This window comes from Chrysemys picta, chromosome 17, assembly GCF_011386835.1.
Source record: "Chrysemys picta bellii isolate R12L10 chromosome 17, ASM1138683v2, whole genome shotgun sequence".
NCBI classification, from domain to species: domain Eukaryota; kingdom Metazoa; phylum Chordata; order Testudines; family Emydidae; genus Chrysemys; species Chrysemys picta.
In genome coordinates, this window is record NC_088807.1 from 1,895,097 (window position 1) to 1,918,973 (window position 23,877).

The 23,877-nt window shown below is 66.1% G+C and overlaps 1 protein-coding gene across 1 annotated transcript; it reads right to left on the reverse strand.

Annotated features, from left to right (window-relative positions):
• Positions 1–13,349: 13,349 nt before the first annotated feature.
• On the reverse strand, positions 13,350–22,787 carry TGFB1 (transforming growth factor beta 1). Its single transcript, XM_005310533.4, has 7 exons — positions 22,016–22,787; positions 16,584–16,741; positions 15,942–16,056; positions 15,333–15,410; positions 14,833–14,983; positions 14,333–14,486; positions 13,350–13,703 (listed from the first exon to the last, which is right to left on the reverse strand). Exons 1-7 carry the CDS (start codon positions 22,371–22,373, stop codon positions 13,545–13,547), a joined length of 1,173 nt encoding a protein of 390 aa, XP_005310590.2. The 5' UTR covers positions 22,374–22,787; the 3' UTR covers positions 13,350–13,544.
• Between the last annotated feature and the right edge of the window lie 1,090 nt (positions 22,788–23,877).

The window sequence follows — 23,877 nt, forward strand, 5'->3', positions numbered from 1 at the left end:
CACTTCCCACCGGGTTACTCGCGTCCTGGGGGGACGAGTCAGGCCCTGGCGAGGTTCCTCCCCCGGGCCCGTCTGTCTGAGCCTGTCTAGCAAGCAGGACTGGGCCCCGCAACTCTGCTCCCAGAGCTGGGAGAGAACCCAGGAGTCCTGGCTCCCAGCCCCCCCTGCTCTAACCACTAGACCCCACTCCCCTCCCAGAGCTGGGAGAGAACCCAGGAGTCCTGGCTCCCAGTCCCCCCGCTCTAACCACCAGCCCCCACTCCCCTCCCAGAGCTGGGAGAGAACCCAGGAGTCCTGGCTCCCAGCCCCCCCCCCCCCCCGCTCTAATCACTAGACCCCACTCCCCTCTCAGAGCTGGGAGAGAACCCAGGAGTCCTGGCTCCCAGCCCCCCTGCTCTAACCACTAGTCCCCACTCCCCTCCCAGAGCTGGGGAGAGAACCCAGGAGTCCTGGCTCCCAGCCCCCCTGCTCTAACCACTAGACCCCACTCCCCTCTCAGAGCTGGGAGAGAACCCAGGAGTCCTGGCTCCCAGCCCCTCCTCCTGCCCTGCCCGGAGCCACCCTGGCATGGTTCGAAGGCGCGCGGGGCACACCTTGGCCAGCAGCCACTCAAGAAGCACGTGGCTCGGGACAGGGCTCCTGGCCGGGCTCCAGGGAGGAGGGGGGGGGGGCGTAGCTCCAGGCCAGGGCTGACCACAGGCGTCCGCAGGACCCGCACGCGGCCCCCAGGGGCACGTACAGCTCAGCCGCCGACACCCTGCCGGGCAGCGGGACTGCGCCTCGGGGAGTGGGGGGAGCTGGGAGCCCGGACTCCTGGGTTCTCTCCCTAGCTCTGGGAGGGGAGTGGGGTCTAGTGGTTGGAGCTGGGGGCTGGGAACCAGGACTCCTGCGTTCTATCCCCAGCTCTGGGAGGGGAGTGGGGTCTAATGGTTAGAGCAGGGGGGCTGGGGGCCAGGACTCCTGGGTTCTATTCGCAGCCCTTCAAGGACTCCCAGCCCCCTGAGTTTGGCTTTGCTTTTAGCCCCAGAGCCTGGGGGGCAGCGGGGTCCTGCCCTGGGGGGCCCCTCCCTGTTGCCCCTCCCCCCTGCTGCTAGGACGGGGCCTGGCTCACTCACAGCTGGGCGAGCTCCTGGGCCCTGGGAAAGCTGCCTTGCGGTTGGGGCCGGCTTTGAACTTCTGCCTTCGCCCCCCGCTTCCCCCCGGCCTCCCATGGTGACAGCCGGCAGGAAATGCCTGCAGCATGGGTCAGCAGCCCGGGAGCGCAGGCCGGGGCAGCCGGGAGAGACCTGAGCTCCGCGGGGGACTCCCCGGCCCAGGGACCCCCAGCCAGCCTCAGCCCTACTGCTGGGCGCCGTGTACTGGGTTCTAGCCTCAGTTTCCCCATCTGGCAGAGGGTGGCACTGCCCCCCAGAGGCCTGAGGGGCTCAGATACCCCAGTGATGGACACGGGGCTGAGTGGGATCTGGCCTGCCAAAAGGGATTGAAAGGGTCCATGTCTGAGCCCACCCGCCATGACCGATGTAACGGCCAGGGGCTCCTCTGGCTTCACCTGCTAGGTGTGTTCTGGGAGCAGCTACAGGCCCCAACCCAGGTCACGGCCCCGTCGGGCCGGGCACTGCCCAGACCCCGGCCGAGATAGGGGCCCCGTCGGGCCGGGCGCTGCCCAGACCCCGGCCGAGATCGGGGCCCCGTCGGGCCGGGCGCTGCCCAGACCCCGGCCGAGATCGGGGCCCCGTCGGGCCGGGCGCTGCCCAGACCCCGGCCGAGATCGGGGCCCCGTCGGGCCGGGCGCTGCCCAGACCCCGGCCGAGATCGGGGCCCCGTCGGGCCGGGCGCTGCCCAGACCCCGGCCGAGATCGGGGCCCCGTGGGGCCGGGCGCTGCCCAGACCCCGATCGAAATCGGGGCCCCGTCGGGCCGGGCGCTGCCCAGACCCCGATCGAAATCAGGGCCCCGTCGGGCCGGGCGCTGCCCAGACCCCAACCCAGGTCACGGCCCCGTCGGACCGGGCACTGCACAGACTATGAGCCAATCCCTGCCCCCTAAACTCTCCCAGTCTAAACAGACAAGGGTGGCAGGGTGATTATCCCCATTTACAGATGGGGAAACTGAGGCACGGGGCCAGGCAGTGACTTGACTGGGGTCACGCGGGAAGCCCCTTCCTCTGAAGCTGCTGGTACCAGTCACCACCAGGGACAGGAGACAGGGGGAGAAGGACCCGTGATTAGGAGGCCCCCCACGCCCATAGTGCCCGGCCCCCCTGGGGCGGCGTGTTGTGTCGGCTGGCGAGGGCGGGGCGGGATAATTGCAGGCTTGGAGCCGCACTGCCCGGGAGGGAGGGAGGGAGCCGACCTGGCAGGGGGCCAGCCCGTCAGAGCCCTGCCGCCGGGCATGGGGCGGTTGTGTGCCAACGTGGCAGCGGGTCCCAGGGCTGGGACGCAGAGCGGGGCGGGGGGGTGAAGAGGGCACCCAGGGTCACAAGGCCACCCAAAGGGCCCACCCCAGGGTGCCCCCCTCAGGAGCGGGGGGGGGGGGGCTCAGTCTCTGGCCCATTGCAAGCCCGGATCACACCCCCGGTAAAGTCGAACGGCCCCTTGGCCCAGAGCACAATGGGGGGCCGGGGGGCACTCAGGATCCTTCGCCATCGGCCTCCCTGTGCTGGGGTGTGGGGCCCCCGCGGACGGGCCGGGGTTCACCTCGACCGCAGCGGGACTGGGCGGGCAGCAGGGGCTCGGGGCAGGGGCACGCTGGCAGGATATTGACTCCAGGTGTTGGTGCTGACCGGAGGTGGGGCTGGGAGCCAGGACTCCTGGGTTCTCTCCCCGGCTCTAGGAGGGGAGTGGGGTCTAGTGGTTAGAGCGGGGGGGGGGGGGGGCTGGGAGCCAGGACTCCTGGGTTCTCTCCCCGGCTCTGGGAGGGGAGTGGGGTCTAGTGGTTAGAGCAAGGGGGGTGTCTGGGTCTCCCCTCTGCATGGCCCTGCTCCACTCCGGGGCCAGCGGCGGAGCCTCCCTACGGTTCCCAGGACCGGGGCTGCCTGGTGCAGCCAGTTCTGCCCTGGCCTGGGCTCCGGCCCGGCGACAGTCCCTGGAGCAGGGGGCCACGGGCTGAGCTCCAAGCTCCCCGCCCCGGCCACAGGAACCTACTCCCCCTCAGCCTGCCCCACGGACGGAGCCCCGGGCACAGTGCTGCGGGGTGGGGGGGCGCCCTCCCCAGCGGGCCGCCCGGCCCCCAGTGTCCCAGTGCAGCGCTAGGGGGCGCTGGGCCCCGTTTTTCATAGTCCACGCACTGGTCATCAAAAGCTCCTGGCCGGTTCCCCAGGAGTTGGGGGTGAACCCCGGCGTCCGGCCCAGTGATGTGACTCCATCCTGCAACCCTCGGTCACATGCAGGAATTGGAGCTCCTGGTTCGACCTCGGGGTGTTAACAGCAGCCGTGCTGGCCCCCAGAGGTGGCTGCATTTCAGCGCCAGGTGCTAGTGTCTGCTGTTCCCCTGGTGTCGACCGGGGGCGCGGTGCCAGCCGTACCCTGGCGAAGCAAGCCAGCTCCCTGGACCTCCCGCTCCCAGCCATGGCCCCGCCACGGCCGCTCCCCAGGCTGGAGAAGCAGATCTGACCCTGCGGCCCTTGGAATCTGTCATCACGGGCCCCCCAGCCAGGGCCTGGCTCGCATCGCTGGCCCCCAGCCCCTCGGGTCATTAGGAACACGCTGGCCATGAGCCCCGTGCCAGATGCTGCAACCCCACACGGCCAGCTGCTATGGCGTGATTCAGGGAGGGGTGGGATAGGACCCAGGAGTCCTGGCTCCCAGCCCCCATCCCCACCCCTCTAACCACTGGACCCCACCTCTGCTCCGCGGCATGATCTCATATCTCACACCCCACCCTGCCCCTCTTCCCCTCCGCAGCCGGGGATGCTCTGGGGCTCTCCCCCAGCCCCCCTGTTCACCCTGGCCCCTGAGAGCCCCGGGGCCAGGGGCCGCAGGGGAAGCCGACCGGCCCCATGGCTTGGCTCAGCCCCACCCCAGTGCCTTTTCCACCCTGTGGGGGGCAGATTTCAGGGCTGTAGCCTCAGGGCTCCCACCTGTACCCCCAGGGTGGTAGCGACCCCGACGGCACAGGGGCCCTTCCCCTCTAGGGGGCGCCAGCCACAGGGCGGGGACGGGCTGGCTCAGGGGGGCGGGGAATGGGGCCCGGGGCCCGGCCCCTCTAGGGGGCGCCGGCTCGGATCTAGAGCAGGTATTTCTGTACTGCCCAGTCTGTCCGGCGTGGGCCCTGCACTCGCCCGCTTAGTGCCAGCCCCCAGTGCAATGGGTCCGGGGCTGGGTTAGCCCCACGGAAGGAGGGCAACGCTCGTTAGGGCTTGGAAGACCCTGGTGCATTTGGCCTCTTCATTGCTGAGGAGTCGTTAGCCGGTGGCAATACTGGGCGGGCGGGGAACTGAGCAGAGAGCGAGTCCTCCCCCGCCATCCCAGCCCCCCAGCGTCTGTGGGTCTGCAGGGCCTGACCTGAGCAGGGTCCAGACAGGCCTTCACCCCTCTTCTTCTGCAGGGGCCTTTAAAAAACACTGCCTGTTAAACCAGCCCCCGCGCTCCACCCCAGAGGTGGCTGCATGGCAGCCCCAGGGGACAGGTCCCTGGATAACCAGCCCCTGCGCCCCACCCCAGTGGCTCCAGCTCCGGGTGAGGACTTAGGGAGGGTTATACAGGGATCCTGGGGCTGTCTCTGGGGCGGGGCGACTGGTTAGACAGGGACCCCTCACACGGCGCTGAAGGACGAGTGTTTCAGTCCCATGTCCTGGGTTCAAATCCCAGCTCCGGGAGCCGCCTGGCTCGGGCCGGCTGGGTCCTTCGCTCACTTGCCATGCGGGCGAAGGGCGCCGGGAGCCCCTGGGCGGGGGGGAGGTTCCCAGAGCCCGTCTCCACCCCGCTGGCACCGGCCCCAGCAGTCAGGACCCCGCCCGCCCGCCTGGCACAGGCCCCGCCAGGCCACCCAGCAGCTGCTCTCCCCGAACAGGCCCGTGTCTGTGTCTGTGCCGGTGCCGGGGGAGGAACATGAGGGAGTCGCCCAGAGACGGGCCCGGGCGGCTGAGTCAGGGAAAGAATAACAGGCAGGCGGCACCCGCCACTCAGCCCGGCTGATTGACAGCGGGGGCAACCGGGCCGCTGACGCAGAGCCTAGGCTGAGTCAGAGGGGACCCAGGTGTCCGGGCACCGCAGGCAGGCCTCAGCTGTCTGTCTGTCCAGCCCCTTCCACCCTCTGCCACCCGAGTGTCTGTACATCTGTCCCCGGGCACCCTCTGTCTGTCCGTCCGTCCCCAGACACCCCTCGATCTCCCCGTCCGTCCCCAGACACCCCCTTATCCGTCCCCAGACACCCCTCGATCTCCGCATCCGTCCCCAGACACCCCCTTATCTGTCCCCAGACCCCCTCTGTCTGTCCGTCCGTCCCCAGACACCCCTCGATCTCCCCGTCCGTCCCCAGACACCCCCTTATCCGTCCCCAGACACCCTCTGTCCTTCTGTCCATCCCCAGACACCCCCTTATCCATCCTTCCGTCCCCAGACACCCCCTTATCCGTCCCCAGACACCCTTTGTCCTTCTGTCCATCCCCAGACACCCTCTGCCCTTCTGTCCGTCCCCAGACCCCCCTTATCCATCCGTCCATCCCCAGACACCCTCTGCCCTTCTGTCCGTCCCCAGACACCCCTCGATCTCCCCATCCGTCCCCAGACACCCCCTTATCCGTCCGTCCCCAGACACCCTCTGTCCATCCATCCCCAGACACCCCTCAATCTCCCCATCCATCCCCAGACACCCCCTTATCCGTCCCCAGACACCCTCTGTCCTTCTGTCCATCCTCAGACACCCTCTGTCCTTCTGTCCATCCCCAGACACCCCCTTATCCATCCTTCCGTCCCCAGACACCTTTGTCCATCCATCCCCAGACACCCCTCAATCCCTCCATCTGTCCCCAGACACCCTCTGTCTGTCCGTCTGTCCCCAGACACCCCCTTATCTGTCTGTCCATCCCCAGACACCCATTGATCTCCCCGTCCGTCCCCAGACTCCTTCTGTCCGTCCCCAGACACCCCCTTATCCATCCGTCCATCCCCAGACATCCTCTACCTTTCTGTCTGTCCCCAGACACCCCCTTATCCGTCCATCCATCCCTAGACACCCTCTGTCCTTCTGTCCATCCCCAGACAGCCTCTGTCCAGCCCACCCCAGACACATTCGCTCTCTGTCCCTTTCTCTCTTTCCCCATCCATCTATTTCCATCCAGCTTTTCTAGCCCGCTCGTCTTTCTAGCTACGAGTCCGTCACCGTCCCCCCGGTCCCCCAGTGATGTGCAGGAATCTCCCCTCCCATGCCCTAAAACCACCGGGGGGGGGGGCTGCGGGGCCAGTTCCCAGCTCACAGCCAAGCCCATGCACCCCCGTGTCCCCCCAGTGGGGCTGGCTCCGCTCCCCCAGCCTCTCAGCAGCTGGTGGGGGGAGTTATTCAGCCGGGGGGGGGCAATGCTGATGCAAATACCCCCCCTTGCCCCTTCCCCGGCCTGCCCATGCCCATGGCATGTCCTGGCCCCCCACAGCCCCTCAGGCCTATATGCCGGCCCGAGGCCCGTCTCCGCACCGGGCTCCGGGGCGCCGGACTGGTCCCAGGGCCCGATCCTGGGCTGCTCAGCTCAGCCCCGGTTGCCCCCCGAGGCCAAATTCCCCGTCGTGACGCAGGCGCGGGGGTGGGCGCAGGATGGTCCCGTCGGTGACTCACGGGACATGCGCCGGCCTGTCCGACCCTGACGCGCCCGGGCAGGGCGAAGGGAATCCTGCGGGGGAGCTGGCGGCAGGGCCCAGGAGGGTGGATCCCCGCCCCCCCCCCCCCCCCGAACAAGGACAGCTCCCCCGTGTGACCCCCACGGGTGTGACTCAGTACCCCCCCAAGGGGAGAGGGGATCCCGCTTTCCAGCCCCCACCCAGCCTGTGGGGCAGCGGGCCCGGGAGGGGGCTGTGGCAGGGGCTGTGTCGTGTGCCCCCCCCGGGGTGGGGCCGAACAGCAGAATGATTGACAGCGAGCGGGGCTGCAGGGGCTCTAACTCCGGGCCAGGCCCCAGCCAACGTGGGCAGCTCATAGACTCACAGACCTTCAGGTCAGACGGGACCATTCTGAGCGTCTAGTCTCACCTCCTGCACGACGCAGGCCACAGAATCTCACCCACCCACTCCTGTAACAAACCCTGACCTATGTCTGAGCTCCTGACGTCCTCAAATCCTGGTTTAAACACTTCAAGGTGCAGAGAATCCTCCAGCAAGTGACCCGTGCCCCACGCTGCAGAGGAAGGCGAAAACCCCCCAGGGCCGCTGCCAATCTGCCCTGGAGGAAAATTCCTTCCCGAGCCCGAATACGGCAATCAGTGCTCGCGCTGTCGGGGGGTCTGCGGGACACGGCTGGTTCCCACGCCCGGGAGCTTGGTGTGTGCCCAGAACGGGCCAGCCCCGGCCCGCCCGCAGCACCGACACATGGGCACGGCCTCTGGTGCCCAGGCCCTGGGCGTCCCCGTCTGCCCCCTCCCTGCCCTCTGCTCCTGGCCATGCCAGCTGCCGAGCTCCCAGCCCGCGTGCCCCCGGGTGAGACAGCCAGAGCCTGATGACAGGGAGCCCCTGGGCAGGAAAGTCCCGGCTCGGGTCAGACTGGGGCCTGGCTCTCCCCATAGAGACGCCAGCGAGCTAGCTATGTTTCTGTCCCCATCCGCAACTGCCTGTCTGTGTGTCCCTCCCCATCCACACCTGTCTATCTATCCCCAGCCACCCCCCCTCTCTATCTATCCCCATCCACCCCCTCTATCTATTTATCCCCATCCACCCCCTCTATCTATCTATCTATCTATCTATCTATCTATCTATCTATCTATCTATCTATCTATCTATCTATCTATCTATCTATCCCCATCCACCCCATCTATCTATCTATCTATCTATCTATCTATCTATCTATCTATCCCCATACACCCCCTCTATCTATCTATCTATCTATCTATCTATCTATCTATCTATCTATCTATCTATCTCCATACACCCCCTCTATCTATCTATCTATCTATCTATCTATCTATCTATCTATCTATCTATCTATCTATCCCCATACACCCCCTCTATCTATCTATCTATCTATCTATCTATCTATCTATCTATCTATCTATCTATCTATCTCCATACACCCCCTCTATCTATCTATCTATCTATCTATCTATCTATCTATCTATCTATCTATCTATCTATCCCCATACACCCCCTCTATCTATCTATCTATCCATCTATCTATCTATCCCCATACACCCCCTCTATCTATCTATCTATCTATCTATCTATCTATCTATCTATCTATCTATCTATCTATCTATCCCCATACACCCCCTCTATCTATCTATCTATCTATCTATCTATCTATCTATCTATCTATCTATCTATCCCCATACACCCCCTCTATCTATCTATCTATCCATCTATCTATCTATCCCCATACACCCCCTCTATCTATCTATCTATCTATCTATCTATCTATCTATCTATCTATCTATCTATCCCCATACACCCCCTCTATCTATCTATCTATCTAGCTAGCTAGCTAGCTATCCCCATACATCCCCTGTATCTATCTATCTATCTATCTATCTATCTATCTATCTATCTATCTATCCCCAGCCACCCCCTCTATCTATCTGCGTGGGGGTGTGTGTAAGTAGGGGTGTGCACACGTACGGGGTGTGGGTGTATGTGTGCAGGGTGTGCGCACGTGTGTATGTGTGTGTGCAGGGTGTGCACGCGTGCGTGTGTGTGTGTGTGTGCACAGGGTGTGCGCACGTGCGGGGGGGTTTGCAGGGTGTACGCACGTGTGTGTGTGTGCAGGGTGTGCGCACGTGTGTGTGTGTGTGCGTGTGTGTTTGTGTGTGCAGAGTGTGCGCACATGCGGGGACAGGGGTACTCAGGGTGTGGCGGGGGGGGGGTTGTTTGCGAGGGTGATGGGCAGGAATTCCCCAATCCACACTCCAGCCTCGTCAGTGTCACGTCCTGCCCTGGTTGGGGCTGACAGGCCGGGAGGGCGCGGGAGGGCGCGGCGGGGGGGGGGGGGGCGGGGGCAGAGGAAGCGTCATTTCCTCTCCCCGTGATGCGGCGACTTCTCCTTTTTGATTCTTGCCGGAAACACATTTTTATCTGGCACCAGGTTGCCCCCCTCCCCCTTCCACCCCAGCTGCGGTTTGACCCCCCGGGCCTGTCAGAGCCGCCCCAGCAAACCCCCCCACGCCGGGGCGATGGTTCCGCTCCTGGGCCGGGGGGCTGGAGAACGGGGGGCCGATCCCCCAGCTCCCCTTCGCAGCAGCCCCCTCGTGCCTGCCCTGGGGGCTCTTTTCACGCCCGCTTTGCCCTGGCCGCCCAGACAACAGCGGGACGAGGGGGAGCTGAGCCCGGACGCCCCCAAAATCCCCCCAGGCCAAGATTTTCCCAAGCGGGGCCGGTCCGCAGGGAACCAAGGCTCGGCGCTGGCCTGGGAGCTGGCTCGGGCCGGGCACAGCAAAGCTCCGCTCAGCTGCCGCTTCCGGGCCCAGTCCCAGCGCCAGGGCCAGCGCCGAGACCGGCCCCGAACGGGAACCTGGGCGCAAACCCCGGCGGGCGTCACGGCACCGCAACCAAGTTTTTTGCATTGGAATTTCCTTGGTTTTTCCTGAGGCCGGCGCCTCGCTCTGGGGGGGGCCCTTTTCGCCGGCCGATCGCCAAGCACTTCATGCCCCGTTATTTACCCTACCCAGAGCCCGAGGCGCAAGGCCGGGCGGGGGGCGGGGGCCGTGGGGCTGCGGAGCGCAGGGCTGTGGGTGTCTGGCTGGCGACGCTGCAGCGGAAGCGGGAGGAAGGCCTATTTTGAGCTGTGGAATAATTGTAGCTGCTGTTTATTTTCCTAGGGCGAGTTTAGCTTCCCCACCGCGTACAGCACCACACGCCACCCACCCGCGGTCGCTGCTCACACACTCGGTGACCGTCTGGAACGCGGCCCGGCCCCCAGCTGGGCCAGGGAGCGGAGCCGGCGCAGGCTAGGCCGGAACAGGCCCCGTTATTGTCTTTAATCTCAATACCTTGCGGCGGGGGGGGGGGGGGTTCGGGGGGGAGCTTGTCAACTCCGGCCGAGGCCAGCGCCTGGCCCAGCTGTCGGCGGGATGAGTTTGTGGGGTCTCAGTGGGGTGACGCCAGCTGGACCCCCGTGGGAGGGAGCCCGTGTGCTCTTCACCCCCCCCCCACCGCCACCCCCAGCTCTGCGGAGGCCCCTGGGGGGTGGGAGGTTGGGGAGCCCCCGGCCGAGCTGCTGTTTACACAGGCTCCAGTCCCCCCCCCTGTGTTTATGGGCCCTAGAGGGCTTTCCCCTGGGGGGGGAGGGTTGGCTCCCCAGCTTTCCCCCCACTGGGTCAGCCCCGGCCCCAGCCTCGAGTGCCTGACCCCGGGGCAGGGGCAGCCGGGCACACAGGGCACATGGGGGCTCTAGGGAAAGGGGAGGGGTCAGCTGGGAGTTCCCCTCCCCCCACATTTATGTGTCTGCCCCCCCCCCCCCCATGTACCCTCCCTCCCCCCCCCCCCCGGGCCAAGCTATCGCCTTCCCCAGTCTCCATGTTCTTCATCTTCTATCCCTGGCTCCGGGAGGGGGGGGGGGCAGGGCTGGGAGTCAGGACTCCTGGGTTCTTTCCCTGGTTCTGGGCAGGGCTGGGAGCATCACATCGCTGGTTTGGGGTGGGGGTGCCGCTCTGGTTCTCCCCCCCTCCAGACCCTGCTCAGCCCCCCTGCCGCCCGGGACGCCAGCCGGGGAGGGGAGGGGTGTGAACAGGCCTGTGCCCTCCGTGACCCAAATGCCAAAACCCCTGGGCCACACGCGTGGGTTTCCCCCGAGGCGGTTGGGACCCAGCGTCTCACTGGGGGGGCAGCCCCATCCCCTGCCTGCCCCCAGCTGGTGCCATGTGCGAGATGAGTTTGGCAGGTCTCAGACCAGCTGCTGGGGGAGTGAGACCTACAGGTAACCTGAGCAGAGAGACCAAGGCTGGTATTTGGGGGGCTCCGGGGGGGGGGGGGCTGTGAATAGAGGAACTGGCCTGGGGGTGCTGGCAGGGGTGGCTGGGGGCTCAGGGCCTGGGATTGGGGCAGGATGGCTCGGGCAGGGGGGGCGGGGGGAGACAGGATGGGGATTTGGGCTGGAATTCAGGGTTCAAGCTTTGACCCCCCCCCAATCCGTCCCAGAGCCTCCTGCCTCCCCCTGGCTGCACACATTGACTGGGGGGGCTTCATGGGCCCAGCCCCCCTCCCAGTGGGATGGTAACTGTGTGTGGGGGGGGGCAGTCCTGACTGATGTGACACCCCCCCATCCCCCCTCCGATCTGGGGAGCTGCTGAGCTTGTCAGTTTCACTTCCCTCCCCTGCACTTGACATAGAAAAGGGGAAACTTCATGTGACCTTTTATAGCACAAGGACAACACGCCCTGCTGCCAGCCGGGGCTGCGGGTCGGGAGTGAGGGGCACCGGCAGAGCTGGGGGGGCAGGGCTGGGCTAGCAGGGGCTGCGGGTCGGGAGTGAGGGGCACCGGCAGGGCTGTGGGGGGGGCAGGGCTGGGCTAGCAGGGGCTGCGGGTCAGGAGTGAGGGGCACTGGCAGGGCTGTGGGGGGGGCAGGGCTGGGCTGGCAGGGGCTGCGGGTCGGGAGTGAGGGGCACCGGCAGGGCTGGTGGGAGCCCAGGGCCGGGCTAGCAGGGGCTGCGGGTCAGGAGTGAGGGGCACCGGCAGAGCTGGGGGGGGCAGGGCTGGGCTAGCAGGGGCTGCGGGTCGGGAGTGAGGGGCACCGGCAGAACAGGGGAGGGGGCACACTCCCATGCCCCCTCTTAGGTCCCGGCCCCCAGGCCAGGACTCTCCCCCATCCCCAGGCTCCTGTGGGGGGCACCGGGGGGGGGGGGGTGCCAGGCCAGGCTCTGGCCCCGACCTGCAGCAGCAGGAGAATCAAACCCTTGTGTGTGTCTGGCCTGTCCTGCCGCGCGGGGGGCGCAGGCGTTTGCAATCCTAGAAACCAAATTTGGGCCCAGAGAGAGACAGGACCCGAGCGAGGCCCCGACCCCCAGCCACCGGCCAGACCTGTGTCCCATCCCACTCCCATCCCCATCTATCCCCTTACACCCCCCCATCCCCATACACCCCTGGGACGGGGGTAGGGGTCCCCCTGCAGGGTGGGTGGACACGGCCCAGGGGGTGTTATGCTGGGTACGTTCTCCCCCCCCCCCCCCGGCTCTGCTGGTGCCCCTCACTCCTGACCCGCAGCCCCTGGTAGCCCAGCCCCGCCCTCCCCCAGGGGCTGATGTCCCAAGCCCTCACCAGGGCCAACCTTAGCCCCTGACTGGTGGGAGGTCGGGGGGCAGCCCTGAGCTGACCCCTTTTTGCCTGGAAAGCTGCAAGGTCCCTGGATAACCAGCCCCCCCCCCCGGAGGCGGCCGCCTGTCAGCGCCGGGCGTGGGCAGGATTAGCAAACAGGACGCCCGAGGGGCCCAGTCTGCATCGCGGCCACAGGCCTGGCCGGGAACGTGACAATTTCCTGAGCAAGTCGTAAACATTTCCCCTTGCGTCAGGCTCCCAGCTGGGGGCCGTCGGGCCTGGGGGAGGGGGGCTGGGACGCCCCCCAGGGGCTGCACGTGCGGGGTTCCCTCGCCCAGGTGTCCAGATGCAGCCACCTCTGGGGTGGGGCGCAGCAGCCCTGAGCAGAGCCCAGCAATGGGGGGGGGGGGGCGGGGAATCCAGCTCTGAGGGGCAGCGGTGGAGGAGATGGCGGGAGGCGGAGTCACACCCAGGGGGCGGAGCTATGCAGTCTGCCATGCGCCCCCACCCACCCAAGGGGGTATAGCAGAAGGTCGGCTCCCCATTGAGGAGGTGGGTTCAGGGTCAGGAGGCGGAGCCATGTGGTGGGTGGGAGGAGTCAGATCAAATGGGCGGGGTCACTGTACACACAGGGTCCGCCCCCTGCGGCTGCCAAGCCAATGCCCAATCAAGGGCAGAAGAGAAAGCAGGACCTGCTAGTGAGAAGGCGGAGCCATGTTACACGAGGGGGCGGGGCCAAACATAGCCACACCCATTCCCACAGTATTCAGTTCACACAGGCACTGCCCCTCGACGTGTCGTCCAATGGCCTTTGACGCAGGTTGCCATGGCACCCCCTGGCCCCGCCCCTCGGTTCTGCATTAAAGCGACGGCGCGACCCATTAATCCAGCGGGGGAGGGGGAATCTCATCCTTTGTAACTCAACCCCCCCCCTGCGGATTTTCGATCGAACCAACAACAAAACGAAACCTCGTTAAATAATTCTCTTTTTCTTTTTTAAATTACAAATAATTCAAAATTTTCACCCAAAAACACCAAGGAAATTTACAAAAAACAAAAACAAAAAATTAATAATAATAATAACAAAAACTCTTAACGCGTCTCAACCCCCCATTTCCCCCCCCGCCCCGTTCCTGGGGGGGGGGCTCCGTGTGTCCCGGGCGATCAGCTGCACTTGCAGGAGCTGACGATCATGTTGGAGAGCTGCTCCACCTTCGGCTTCCGCCCCACGTAGTAGACGATGGGCAGGGGCGCCAGGGCCTGGGGGACGCAGCAGGGCGCGGCCGAGGCGCTCGGGTTGTGCTGGTTGTACAAGGCCAGGACCTGCGGAGAAACAGCCCCGGTCGGTATCTGTCCGGGGACAGGTGGGGAGCGGGAGACGGGGCCTGTCCCCCCGAGGGCGCCGGATGCAGAGAGGCAGGTGCCCCCGGGGGCTGGGCTACGGCTCAGCCCCTCCCCGCCTGGCACAGGGGGCGTCTCCCCCAGGCGCCGAGCCAGCCTGGGTGGGGCTGGAGGGGGCCGAGGCGCCGGGATCCTGGGGAGGCCGATCCCACGCCGGGCTGGGGGAACGGGGCAGGGGTAGGTTGGGGGCAGCCGGCAGCTTGGGGTGAGCTAGGAGGGTCCGGCTGGCCCCAGAACCCCCAAGGTCCACACTGGGCCAATCAGCTCTGGAGTCCGGTTCCGGACCAGGCTACCCTGTGTGCCAACCCAGGCGCGCCCCCCCCCCCCGCTCTAACCCCCACTCCCCTCCCCGAGCTGGGGACAGAACCCAGGAGTCCTGGTTCCCAGCCCCGCCCCCTGCTCTAACCACTAGTCCCCACTCCCCTCCCAGAGCCCAGGAGAGAACCCAGGAGTCCCAGATCCCAGGACATCCCGCTCTAACCACTAGCCCCCCTCCCCTCCCCGAGCTGGGGACAGACCCAGGCGTCCGGGCTCCCAGCCCCCGCCCCCACCTTGCTGTACTGGGTGTCGGCGCTCCAGACGTAGGGGCAGGGGCCCATGCAGAAGTTGGCCATGTAGCCCTTGGGCTCGTGGATCCACTTCCAGTGCAGGTCCTTGCGGAAGTCGATGAAAAGGGGCCGCACGCAGCAATTCTTCTCCTCCGTCCTGCGGGCAGAGCCATCAGGGCACTGGGACCACAGCCAGCCCAGGCAGGCAGCCAGAGCCAGGGAGAACCCAGGAGTCCTGGCTCCCAGCCCCCCCCCGCTCTAACCCACTAGCCCCCACTCTCCTCCTAGAGCCAGGAGAAAACCCAGGAGTCCTGGCTCCCAGCCTCCCCCCCCCAGCTCTAACCCACCAGCCCCCACTCTCCTCCCAGAGCCAGGAGAGAACCCAGGAGTCCCAGCCCCCCCTGCTCTGACCCACCAGCCCCCACTCCCCTCCCAGAGCTGCCCCCCATAACAATACCCCCAGGCAGGCAGCATCCCCTCCCCTCGGCCGGGCCGCAGCTCACCCGAAACAGTAGTCAGTGTCCAGCGCCCGTCGCCGGCGCGAGCTCTGCAGGTGGCTGGCGCGCTCCAGGGGCGTGGACATCACCAGCACGTAGGGCAGCTTCTGGACCGTGGAGGAGACGGTGCCCAGGTCCCCCCGCTTCTTCTCGAAGCCTTCAGGGAGCAGACACCCCGTTAGCGGCATGGGCACTGGCCAGGCACACCTGGGGGACGGGAGGACGGACCCATCGGCCCAGCCACGGAGACTGGCAACGGGCAGGTGCGTCCCAGGGACCAAGGGCCACAGGGGCAGGGGAGGGGGCGTCCGCACGACCCACCCGGTGCAGGAGGAAACCGAGGCACACAGGGAGATGCCTGGCTCCCCTCTCCCACTCTAACCACCAGCCCCCACTCCCCTCCCAGAACCGGGAGAGAACCCAGGAGTCCTGGCTCCTAGCCCCCCTGTTCTAACTGCTAGACCCCACTCCCCTCCCAGAGCTGGGAGAGAACCCAGGCGTCCTACCGTCTATGTTCACTATCAGTTCCTCGCAGGTGTCCTCACAGGAGCAGTGAACGCGGAGTTTAAAGATCTCCAGAGTCTCTGAAACAGGCAAACGGGGAGTGAGAAGGGGGCACGTGGGGGGCGCCGGCCCCACGCACCTGGCGGGGCCCTGCTGGTGAGATTCCCGGCAGCACAACCAGTCCTCAACGTTCGCCTCCGTGCACAAACCAGGAAATCCCCACTCCCCTCCCAAGGCAGGGGAGAGAACCCAGGAGTCCTGACTCCCAGACCCCTCAGCTCTAGCCCACCAGACCCCACTCCCTTCACAGGGCTGGGGAGAGAACCCAGGAGTCCGGGCTCCCAGACCCCCCAGCTCTAGCCCACCAGACCCCACTGCACAGTGGCTGTTCTCTGCCCCCAGCACAAGTTAGAGCAGCCCAAAGGCAGCTCTAAGTGACACTGGAGCACAGCAGGGGCAGGGTAACCCCCCAGCGCAGGGATGGGGGGCTGGAGGAGACGGGGCAGGACAGGACACTGTGCTGGGTGCAGGCCACGGAGGCCCTGGGGGGAGCTGAGTGCCCAAGGAGCAGCAGGGGTCACGGTGTGTCCCGGATTGGGGCCCCCCCTCACCTTGGCCACTCAGCCACTGGCGAACCACCTCGGTGACGTCGAAGGCCAGCCACTCCTCGGGCACCTGCCCCACGGCGCGACTGTCCAGGTAGCGCCAGGACCCGTTCCCGTAGTGCTGTGGGGAGATGGGGGTGAGCCAGTGTGCTGGGGGAGAGACGCCCTGCCTATCCCCAGCCTGCCCCACGGAGCCCCACCCACCGCCAGCCTGCCCCACGGAGCTCCGCCCACAACCCCAACCTGCCCCGCGGAGCCCCGCCCACAACTCCTGCCTGCCCCACAGGCCCCGCCTACCCCCAGAGCCCCGCCCACCCCCAGCCTTACCCACAGAGCCCCACCCACAACCCCAGCCTGCCCCACAAGCCCCACACACCCCCAGCCTGTCCCTATACTCCACCGCTCATCCCATCTGCTCTAGCCCCACTCCTTATTCTGTGCCCCCGCCCACAGTTCACTGTGCTCCGCCCCATCTCTCCTAGCCCCACTTCCACCCACTGCCCACCTCACCTCCTGTAGCTCCACCCTCTCTGGTCTAGCCCCGCCCATAGCATGTAGCCCCGCCCCATAGCATGTAGCCCCGCCCTCTCTGGTCTAGCCCCGCCAACAACCCTCGCTGCCTCCCCCGCCCCGGGGGGCCCAGCGCACCTGGTACAGCTCCACCCGCTGCTCCGTGCCCGGCTTCGGCAGCATGCGCAGCTCGGCCCGGTGCAGCAGGGCCTCGCTGCTGATCTGCGCCCGCACCTGCGAGGCATTGAACAGGAAGAAGGTGCTTTGGCTGGTCTTCTCCCAGGTCGCGTACCTGGCTGCAGGGAGACAGGGCATGAGCACGCAGCGCGATGCCCCTCACTCCCGACCCCCAGCCCCTGCCAGCCCAGCCCTGTCCCCCCCAGCTCTGCCGGTGCCCCTCACTCCCGACCCCCAGCCCCTGCCAGCCCAGTCCTGGGCTCCCCCCAGCTCTGCCGGTGCCCCTCACTCCTGACCCGCAGCCCCTGCTCGCCCAGCCCTGTCCCCCAATCTCTGCTGGTGCCCCTCACTCCCGACCCGCAGCCCCTGCCAGCCCAGCCCTGGGCCCCCCCCAGCCCTGCCGGTGCCCCTCACTCCCGACCCGCAGCCCCTGCTCGCCCAGCCCTGTCCCCCCAGCTCTGCCGCTGCCCCTCACTCCCGACCCGCAGCCCCCTTGGGCTCGTCCTTTAACTCTAAGTACCCCGGCTAGATGGGGGCACTGGAGGAGAACTAGTCACAAGCTGGGTTTCACAGGCTGCCCAAAGCGGTCGGAGGAACAAACGAAAGGGGCAAACCCCAGCGGCGACTCTGAGCAGCTCGGCACCAGTCAGACAAGTCCCCCGGGGAGGAAACGCCGAGAACCGTCTGGGACCGTGTCAGCTGAAACCGACACATCCCCAGCCGGCTGAAAGCCGGGGCCCGATCCCGACCACCCCGTCCAGTGGAGCCAGGCCCACCCCAGAGGTGGCCGCATCTCTGCACCGGGTGAAGGGTCCCTGTATAAACTGCTCCCGTGCCCCACCCCGGGCCCCGTGGGTCTAGTTACTGGCACCCTGTGCCGGGAGCAGGGAGTGGGTCTCAGGGGCCTGCGGTTCCCAGATCATTCCAGCGCCGGTCTCAGCCCTGCGGCTCCGGCTGCATTATTCACAGGCCAGACTCCCGCTCCTCTGGCCCCCGTCCCCTTTGCTTGGAGGCGGCTGAGTGATCTGGCCTCAGGGCCAGCACTGGGAGGGGCTGGAGCCACCCGACCAATCCGCTTTGAGTCCCGTGGGAGGAGGCGGGGTTAATTGCCCGTTCTGGCCATGCCCCCCACACCAGCCCGTGGGAAGTGTTAACTCTGGAGCGGATCGGTGGGGATAACCCCTCACATGACGCCTCGTTACCACAGAGCACTAATCACCCCAGCGCTACGTGGCACGAACCCCCCCGCGGCTGATGAGACGCACCGGACACCCCGGAACGGCCGGCTGGCGGCTGACGGCTCTCGGGCAGTTTCTTGCTTTCTGCCCGGATGGCGGGTTTTCAGCCAATCAATGAAATCAAAATACAGCGGGGAGGGGAAACCCCCCCAGCCAGAAACAGGGCCGCGGGACATACACCCCTCCACGGGGTCAGGGCCTTGCAGGGATCCCAGAGGGAATGTAACATGGGGGGGGGGGCTATTTTAAGCACCTGGTCATGATCCCCCCCCAGCCCTGTGCTCTGCTCCCTGCCCCCCTTATATTCCCCTCCCCCAAGCTTGTGCCTGCCCCCCCCCATACACAGCCCCCCGCCCACTCCAGGCCTCCCTCTGCCCCACCTCCCCTCCCCTTTGCCTGTCCCTCTCCCCATCTACATCCCCGCCATGCTCTGCCCCCCTAGACGCCCCCTGGATTTGTGCCATGTTTCCTGCCCCCCACGTATGCAAACCCCACCCCCACCATCTTCCCCTCCCCCCAGTCTCGTCCCAGGCTCCCCCGGCCAGTGGCCCAAGCGCTATTTTTATAGCAGGAAGAGGCTATTTTAAGCCATTTTCCCTTTGGATCAAAGGGGCTTTTGACTCCGTCCAAAGGAGGAACCGGCGGGGGGGGGAGGGGGGAGGGAAAGAGGAACCGGCAGCGGGGGGAGGGAAAAGAGGAACCGGCGGCCAGAAGGAAGGAATGGAAAGGACGAACGTGAAGCCGGAAGAAGGAAGGGATGCAGAGCACGGCCAAGCGAAGGAGGAAACGACCGACACTCACAGCCGGGGTGAGGGCCTGACCGGACAGCGGGGCTGAGCAGCCAGAGCGGGGGAGAGAACCCAGGAGTTACAGCTGGGAGACTGGGAGCCAGGACGCCTGGGTTCTCTCCCCAGCCCTGCCGCTGAGTGGCTGGTTAGGTGAGCGCCTTTCCCCATCTGATCCTCGCTTTCCCCCCGGAGGGACAGGGGGACGGGCCGCGCTCAGTGCCAGAGAGACCCGACAGGGCCTGGCTGGGCGGATTTGAGGTCTGACCCCTGCCTTTCCCACGGCAGAGCTGGCCACGGGCCCCAGCGCCCACTGAGAACACCTGGCCTGTGCCCCACGAGATCCCCAGCTGCTTCAGGGTAAGTATTCAAGTCCCAATTTCACAGGCACTGGTGGGAAACTGAGGCACAGACCAGGAGACGTGACCTGCCCAAGATCCCCCAGGAATCCTGGGTCCCAGCCCCCCTGCTCTAACCCCTAGACCCCACTCCCCCCCGCAGGGATCCTCATCCTAAGGAATCTCTGCTGAGTCCCAGCCCAGCCAGAGGCAGAACCCAGGAGTCCTGGGCCCCGGACCCACTGCCTCGCCCAGAGATGCTGAAGTTGTGCTGACCCCGTCTCTGCCCCCCGCCCCAGCTAACCCCTCGCAGCTCCCCCAGCCCTCTGCAGAGCGCACGGGCCAGGCCGATCCCTCCTCTGCCCCCCATGCCCGGCCTGACGGGGCCCCGATCTCGGCCGGGGTCTGGGCAGCGCCCGGCCCGACGAGGCCCCGATCTCGGCCGGGGTCTGGGCAGCGCCCGGCCTGACGGGGCCCCGATCTCGGCCAGGGTCTGGGCAGCGCCCGGCCCGACGGGGCCCCGATCTCGGCCGGGGTCTGGGCAGCGCCCGGCCCGACGGGGCCCTGGTTGGGGTTGAGGCTTCTGGGCGCTCACATCACAAATCAACAATGTCCCTAGGCCCTTCCTTGGAAGCACAGACGCTGGCATCCAGCTCCGACTTGGCAAATGCTTCCCTCCTACTGAAAGCCAGAAAGCGCCCGCCCGCCTGCCAGGGCCGGATGATGGAGTCGGAGGGGGATCCCCTTTGCGTCTGTGGAAAGCCGCCCCTCCCAAGGCTGAGCCCCCAGGGCTCGTACCCATCCCGTGCAGCCAGCAGCCGAGTGAGGCAGGCCCGGGCTGTAATTACGGGCGGGAAGTTCCGCGCTGAGACACGGCCCCAGGGCAGGGCTGGGACATTTCACCACTTGGAGATGAGACGCTCCGGGCCAGGACACAGCTTCAGCGGCAGAACCAGACGCGTCCCCCTGGGCAAACCGCTCCCAGGGGCAGCAACGGGATTTGGAGCAGGGCAGCAGCTGGGAACATGCGAGTGTCCGGGCCGCGGGACTTGGGCAGTAAAAGAATTCAGGACGTAGCAATAGCCAGACGGGGTCAGAGCAGGGGCCCATCTACCCCGGTATCCCGTCTGCCGCGGCCGCTTCCGGGGAAGGCACAAGGGACTTCCCCTACTAGACACAGACGGGATAACCTGCCCACCAGGGCCTGGGCGTTACTGGTTAGTTCACGCCCTGGAGCGTGAGGGCCTTTAGCCCAGCCCAGATCCTCCGCTCAGTTTCTGTCTCCTTCTCTGCCCCAAAGGCCAGCTGGGCTCAGCTCCCGGCGCCAAAGAGACCTAGTGGCAGTGAGTTCCACCAGCTCTTCCTGCTTTGGGGGAGGGAACTTGTGGACAGGACAGGCCCACGGGGTCTCAGCTCCCCCACTCTGCAGGGGGAGGGGTTAAGGTCGCTTTAACCCTTTGCACTCTGCATGGTGGGAACCTGCCCAGCCCCAGGGCTGCTCTAATTCACGCTCTGCCCCATGGGCCCCGGAGGGCAGGAAATAGCCACTTCAGTGTGCTCTGGCCACCCCCCCGATCCACCCCGATGCTGGGGCTGGGAGCAGAGCTGTGTGCCAGCTGAGGAGGCCCTGCGTGGAGGGGACTCTCAGGGGCTGATCCCACCCCAGAGGAACCTGAGCGTGATTGAGAACCAGGCCCCTGGAGTCGGTCGGGGTCTGGGCAGCGCCCGGCCTGACGGGGCCCCGATCTCGGCCAGGGTCTGGGCAGCGCCTGGCCCAACGGGGCCCCGATCTCGGCCGGGGTCTGGGCAGCGCCCGGCCCGACAGGGCCCCAATCTCGGCCGGGGTCTGGGCAGCGCCCGGCCCGACAGGGCCCCAATCTCGGCCGGGGTCTGGGCAGCGCCCGGCCCAACGGGGCCCCAATCTCGGTCGGGGTCTGGGCAGCGCCCGGCCTGACGGGGCCCCGATCACGGCCGGGGTCTGGGCAGCGCCCGGCCCGACGGGGCCCCGATCACGGCCGGGGTCTGGGCAGCGCCCGGCCCGACGGGGCCCCGATCACGGTCGGGGGCTCTAACCGCTCCCATCACACACATAATAAAGAGTAATTCTATGACGCTGAAAGGATGGGTTAAAGGACATTGTTTATCCACCCCACGGCATTAGCCTGTGGAACTCACTGTCACTGGATCCCAGTGAAGCCAAGGATGGCACATTGCTGTGGAGAACGAGCAGATCCAGATGGGGAATGCTGAGGTTTAAGCACTACCCAGCACAGCTGTGGACACTCCTACTTCAGGGCATCGGCGGACCTCTGACCTGCAGGGTCAGGAAGGGACTTGCCCTGGGGAAAGGTTATCCCATCGTTATCTACTAGAGACAGTGCTCCAGACTGGCACTTCCCTGGGCCGCTAACTCTGCCTGGTAAGGACCCAGTGCCCACATCCAGCATGTGCCGGGCGCAGATCTCAGGGCCCTCAGCGGATGCTTCGCCGGCCCTGGGAGCGTTTCCTGTTCTCCCACCATGCAGAGAGAGAAGGTGAAGCCCAGACACCTCAGTCCAGCCCCACTGTGACCCCTTCGGCACTGATGGACTTACACCAGGCGTCACCTTGGCTCCGTGAAGTCAAGGAATTTGCCTCGAGTCACGCAGGAATTTGCCTCGAGATACTCCTCGAGTATCAGTGGCAGAACCAGAAATAGGACTCAGGAGTCCTGGCTTCCAGCCCACCCACCCCCTGACCCCACTCCCCTCCCAGAGCTGGGGACAGAACCCAGGAGTCCTGGCTCCCAACCCCCCACTCTAACCACTAGACCCCACTCCCCTCCCAGAGCTGGGGACAGAACCCTGGAGTCCTGACTCCCAGCCCCCTGCTCTAACCACTAGACCTCACTCCTCTCCCAGAGCTGGGGACAGAACCCAGGAGTCCTGGCTCCCAACACCCCCCAGACCCAACTCCCCTCCCAGAGCTGGGGACAGAACCCAGGAGTCCTGGCTGCTCTGACCACTAGCCCCCCCGAAGCCGCGGTCTCTCACCGTCTTTCACCGGCAGCATGGAGAACTTGTGCACCTCCTTGGCGTAGTACTCGTCCTGGGGGCTCTCGTGCGGCTTGCCCGCCTCCTGCTGGCGGACCATGTCCCGCACCATGTCGCGGGTGCTGTTGTAGAGCGACATCACCTCCTCGGGCAGGCGGAGCAGGGCGGCGTCCCCCCCCTCCACCTGGGGCGGGCTGTCCAGCCGCAGCTTGCTGAGAATCTGCCCGCGGATCGCCTCGATCCGCTTCCTCTTCACCAGCTCCATGTCGATGGTCTTGCAGGTGGACAGGGCCTGGCTCGCCCAGAGCCGCAGCAGGGCCAGCAGGAAGAGGAAGAGCGGCCCCATGGCCTGCCCCATGGCGGGCGAGGGGGGCCCCTGCGGCGACAAGCAGCTTCCTGCCCGAGTCGGCCTAGCTCCTGCCCCCGGGGATCCCGGCCCGCAGCAGCCGGAGGGAACCCCAGCGACGTCGCCGGCCGCCGGCCAGGGCCATGGGCCACGCGCCGGCCCACTCCTCGGGCGAGACGGAGCCGCTCCGGGGCTCAGCCTGGCCTCCGGCCCGGAGGGCTCAGGGCTGGCCAGGGGCCAGGCCAGCCGGACGGATTCCACCCGCTCCCCGCTTGGCTCCTCGGCGCTTGCTGGGACCTGCTGGCTCCCGCGAGCTGGGGCTGGAGGGTTTTAAAGGGTTTTGCTCTGCCTAGCCCAGCTCCACCCAGGAAATGAGCACGGGCGGGGGGAGCCCAGAGCTCCCCTCGCCTTCCCCTCCTCCTCCCTCCCCCTTTCTGCGCCTTGCCCTCCGCCCCCCGCTTCCACGCTCCCCCCTTCCGCCGCCTCCCGCTCCCTCCCTCCCTCCCACTGCTCTGCCTTCGCCTGGTTTTAACTTTCTCTCCCCTCTCCCGCCCGCCCGCCGTCTCTCCTTCCTTCCTTCCTTCGCTCCCTTCTCTGCTCGCGTCTCCGGGCTGGCACTTTTCCCTTCTCTCCTTCCCCAGCTGCCTTCTTCTCCATCCCTTCTTCACTCTCCGCCCCCACTCTGGGGGCCTGTTGTCTCTAGGGCGGAGCTGAGCCAGCCCCCAGCCCCTTTGCTTGGGCAGCGACTGCGCGGTGGGACCGCGAGCGCCCCCGCCCCGTGTCGCCGACTCTCCTGACTTTGTCCCAGGTCTCAGGGTCATGGTCGTTTTCCTTAAAGCCCCAGCTCCCGGAGTCAAGGGAAGACGGGAGGATTTCAGCCTTTGTTCTTAAAGAAAAAGTACGTTTCGCGGCTGGGCAGAAAGCTGCAAAACGTGACCCCAGGGCACCCTCGAGAAGCAGATGGCAAACAAAAAGACACCCCTCCGCCCGAGTTTTACAAAATCTCATGACTTTAAAGCCAATCTCGTGATTTTTGGTGAGCCTGACTCGTGATTTTTGAAGGCGGCGATGCTGGACAGGCACAAACAGAATTTACCCATCTCCTCTGGGGCCTGTGGCATTCACTCAGCTCCCTGCCCCGAGCCCACCCCCGCCCCGGTGCTGCAGCTTTGCCCCCCACTCAAAGCAGCTGCCGTCTCTTCGGAGCTGACCAGCCTGCGCCCAGGTCCTGCTCTGCGGAGGCATAGGGCCCACCATGGCGCCGCCCAGCCAGGAACACCAGAAAACGGAGGTCACCCACCACCCCACTGCAGAAAGGTGGGGGGGCTTTGGGCACTGGGGTCTACATGGGGAGCAGACAGGGCCTCACAGGGCAACAGTTGGAATGTGGACCCCAAGCCAGGCCCATCGGCTCTGGCTAGGGGTTTTGCGACAGGACAGGGGGGCGGATCCCAGCACCCAGGCTCGGCGCTGGTATCGTGTGCTGACCGGACTCGAGCTGCGGAAGGCCCAAAGC